General features: G+C 43.4%; 1 protein-coding gene across 1 annotated transcript in view; it reads right to left on the reverse strand.

The window, feature by feature from the left end:
• The window catches only part of nfasca (neurofascin homolog (chicken) a), a gene marked incomplete in the record, with an annotated part of 161,436 nt that overhangs the window by 62,286 nt on the left and 95,236 nt on the right, over positions 1-3,914 (reverse strand). The window contains 4 exon segments of the mRNA XM_042227643.1: positions 370-513; positions 683-814; positions 888-1,072; positions 1,199-1,310. Of these exon segments, the coding sequence (XP_042083577.1) occupies positions 370-513; positions 683-814; positions 888-1,072; positions 1,199-1,310 (573 nt within the window).

Raw genomic sequence — 3,914 nt, forward strand, 5'->3', positions numbered from 1 at the left:
TGTGTGTGTGTGTGTGTTTCATGGATCTCATAGTAAAAACATGAGTTTACATGAACAAAGGTCAGCAGCCTGCTCACCAACACGGTCAGCAATAACATATCACCACACTGGTCATCATCTGTCCTCCTGCACAAAGTGCTGCCTGCTCCAGTCACAAGGACTTTGATGATAAAGTGGTGATTAAAATCTATAAAGAACAAAAACTAGTCCAAACGTTTACCTGGCAGTGTAACCACTATGGTCACTTCTGGATAAGGTTTAAAACCAGCCCTGAAGCCAGTGAGCTACAGCACACTCTGGATGTGCAGAGCTAATAGGCTCACTGCTATGTTTCCCTTTTGAAATCAAGCTCCCACTTCTGTGTCTCACCAAGAACGTTGACAAAGGCGTTGGCTAACAAATAGCCATGCTCATTGGAGGCGTTACACTGGTACACGGCGCTGCTTCCAATCTGCACAGAGTGAAACATGATGGTGTCTCCGAGCACCTGTCTGTTTGGGTTGGTGGGAGAGCCTGCAGTCGGGCGGAGGAGGGTTACATGATCCCGACAGGAAGACAAAGAAAAGACTGTTGGTAGCTGTCGTATATACTGATGTTTATGCAGCATTTTTAGTGAGTACATTACAATTGTGCATCAAAAACAAGGCTGATGTTCTGTAACAATAATTAAAAAGAACCATACTCTCTATAGGCTGCCCATTGACAAGCCACTCAATGCGAGGTTTAGGGTTGCCATTGGCCCGGCATACCAGGCGTCCATTCTCTTCTGGGGCTAGCACCTGGTCTGATGGCTTGTGTAACCAGTAAGGAGCCGCTGTTGGGCACAAGGCCAACATGTTAGCACCAGTTATACATTCAAGAAACACAGAGCCAATAGGCCTACTCACCTTTAACTTGAACAAAGATGGAGTGGCGTATGGTGCCTAAATGGTTGTTGGCCATGCATACATACTCGCCAGCGTCCTCCTCTGACACACTAACAATCTTCAGGGTCTTGTTGAAGTTCTCAAACTTGACCTTCTGCCCTGGCAGCTCCCCACCTTTCTTAAACCACTTGATGATGGGTGTTGGACTGGACGAGAAAGCAACGGTAGGAAAGACAAGACCTCAAAGTTCAGCTTCATGTGCCACTTTTCAAACAAATGGCAGTATTAATCTTATCATTACGCAGTACGTGTGTGTGTGACAGTGCACTCACAGTCCAGCAGCGATACACTCTAGCAGCAGCTGCTCATCTCGCAGCACCATTTTGGAGCTCTCACTTCCTGATGGTGAGAGGAAGGTCGGCGTGGACTCTGCTACTTTACGGTCTGCAGATGTGACACGAGGACGGATTAATACGCACAAACAAAGCATTCATTTATCTTTGCAGCATGACTCGCTTTCTCCATTAAACAGCCTCCTTTTTGAATCAACCTAGGACTGTTACTGTGAACCCTGGCAGGCTCTATGCAGTCACTGAGGTCACCTGTAAACAGGACCAACACTCTCTGGCTTATTTTGAAATAAATAAAATAAAAACAATGATGTTCGTTTAAGTTAACCAAGGGAACAACAAAGCCGGCTATTACAAGCTTGCATCAAACTTAGCCACACGTCATTTTGGTTTGTAGCCTTTTATTCACACTTTGATCTCCAGAGTGTCTTTGGCTTCACGTGAAACTACACATGATGGCATACATGAGGGCATTGGATATTATGTTAGCACCTTTGAAGCAAAAATAAATAATCATCCCACATATAATGTATGAAACATTTTTACCTTTCATGTATTTTTTCTCTTCTAAATCATTTAGGTAACCAGTTTAGACTAAAAAAGCTTTGATCCAATCCCAGCTGTAGAATCCAGCAACGAGGCTTATGTGAGACTACTTTGGCTGCAGCCGACTTTGCGATGCAGATCTATAATGGATTAAAGCTGTGAGTGTCTACAAAGGAGCTGCTGAGAATGAGACGAATCCAGACCCATCGCTGAGCTGATGAAGGTGGCAGGACCAGCCTCAGACACCAGAGTGCATGTTTAGTCACTGCTGTTATAACACGAGCATAACTGGCAAACCTCACTCTCAGCCAGCAGTGTGATACTCAATATTCATCATGTGATTAAAGTCTGTTCCTCCATCCCTCTGGGACATATCCCATCTTCCCAAATCCTGTTCTTTCACAGTACTGTCTGCATGATTAATACAGAGATTCTCTGTGTACTTGAATTAAGGGTAGTTTGTGTGTTACTCTATGTTTATGTGTGATCCTTTAATAATGACTCTGCTGCCAGCACACACACGTTAGGTTTCAACCGATGTGTAGTCAAACATCTTCTATATTCCATAACTCGATATTCATGATTGTTTACAAAAATGTTGATAACACATGGTCAAATACTATACACACTTTGGAATTTAAATGTCATGTCATTCATATTTATCAACCAGAAAAATAAAGGATCGTGTTCCTCCATCTCACACACGTTATGACTATCTGCCCAAAAAGGATGGCATCATTTCTACCACCATCTGGGAGTCCAGCTGTGTGAACGCATCATTGTCTGTCTCCCTCTCTTCCTCTTATAATAACACAGCTGTGTGCAGCTGGTCATTCCCTTCCTGCTACTTAGGCTGTAGAAATCCCTCAGTCGATGCCAGCTCATTGTACTTACTGTGGCTTCCACATGTACCAAGGGTTACTCTGTTATGTTTTGCCTACACTGGACTAACTTGGATGTCCTCTTAGTCCAAGTTAACAGGACATCCATGGATAATTCAGGAAATCCACCTGAATTTTCATCTGAGTGAATTATCTGCCTGTCCCTCTGCCAACTCCATTCAGAAAATACTTCTTTGTATTACTTATATTACGTGTTTTTCTTCTGTACCTGTTAAACTTTTACTTCAGTGTCCTGCATTTGGCTGCAAGAGTTGTGATGACTTTGGTCTGCAGTCTATGTTTCCTCCAGGAGAAGCTGTTGTCTTACAAATCGGTTTAGAGGGTCCACATTTGTCTTCCATCCTGACTGAACATCACGATTGGCTCACGCTGCCTCCCAGCAACCATACAATTGTGTTATTGACATCCTTACCTGGTGCCCGATCTCTGCCCCTAAGCTGCCTATACAGTCTCACCAAATCAGAACACGAGCCAATGGAAAAACACACCCACCATTCATTAGCTGCTGACATCATCCCACTCTCGTCCTATTCCCTGGGAGCTGGATTTCTTGCATTAACTTTAGAGGTTTGAACTGTTAAAAACAAACAACCTTTACATCTGTTATCTTCTCCCTTTTAACTTCTTCTGCAAAGAGCCACAATCTTTGCGAAACATCTACGATCCCATTGCGACGAGTGGAAGACTACCTTCTATACTCACCTGGGGCATCTACCCTGTCCCACCACGTGGACTTACCAATGCTCTGGTTGTCTTCCAGGCGTTGGTAAATAATGTGCTTTGGGACTTCCTTAATTGCTTCATCTTTGTCTACTTGGATGATATTCTCATGTTTTCAAACCCCTATAGTCATGTTAACTTCAATAATTACTTCCTCCAAACCATCAACGTGTCTTTTAGACCCCATTCCTACAAAACTGCTCAAAGAAGTCCTGCCATTAATTAATGCTTCGATCTTAAATATGATCAACCTATCTCTATTAATCAGCTATGTACCGCTAACTTTCTGCTTCTTAATTCAGTGTGTGAATGTGTGGATGATTGTGTATAGTGTAAAGCGCTTTGGGGTCCTTAGGACCAAGTAAAGCGCTTTACAAATACAGACCATTTACCATTTAATTCAGATCAAACTGAGGTTATTGTACTGGGGCAATCGTGGCTCAAGAGTTGTCTTGTAATCGGAAGGTTGCCAGTTCGAGCCCTGGCTCGGACAGTCTCGGTCGTTGTGTCCATGGGCAAGACACTTCACC

Source organism: Haplochromis burtoni, unplaced genomic scaffold, assembly GCF_018398535.1.
Source record: "Haplochromis burtoni strain Fernald_Lab_line unplaced genomic scaffold, NCSU_Asbu1 Contig_273, whole genome shotgun sequence".
Taxonomy (NCBI): domain Eukaryota; kingdom Metazoa; phylum Chordata; class Actinopteri; order Cichliformes; family Cichlidae; genus Haplochromis; species Haplochromis burtoni.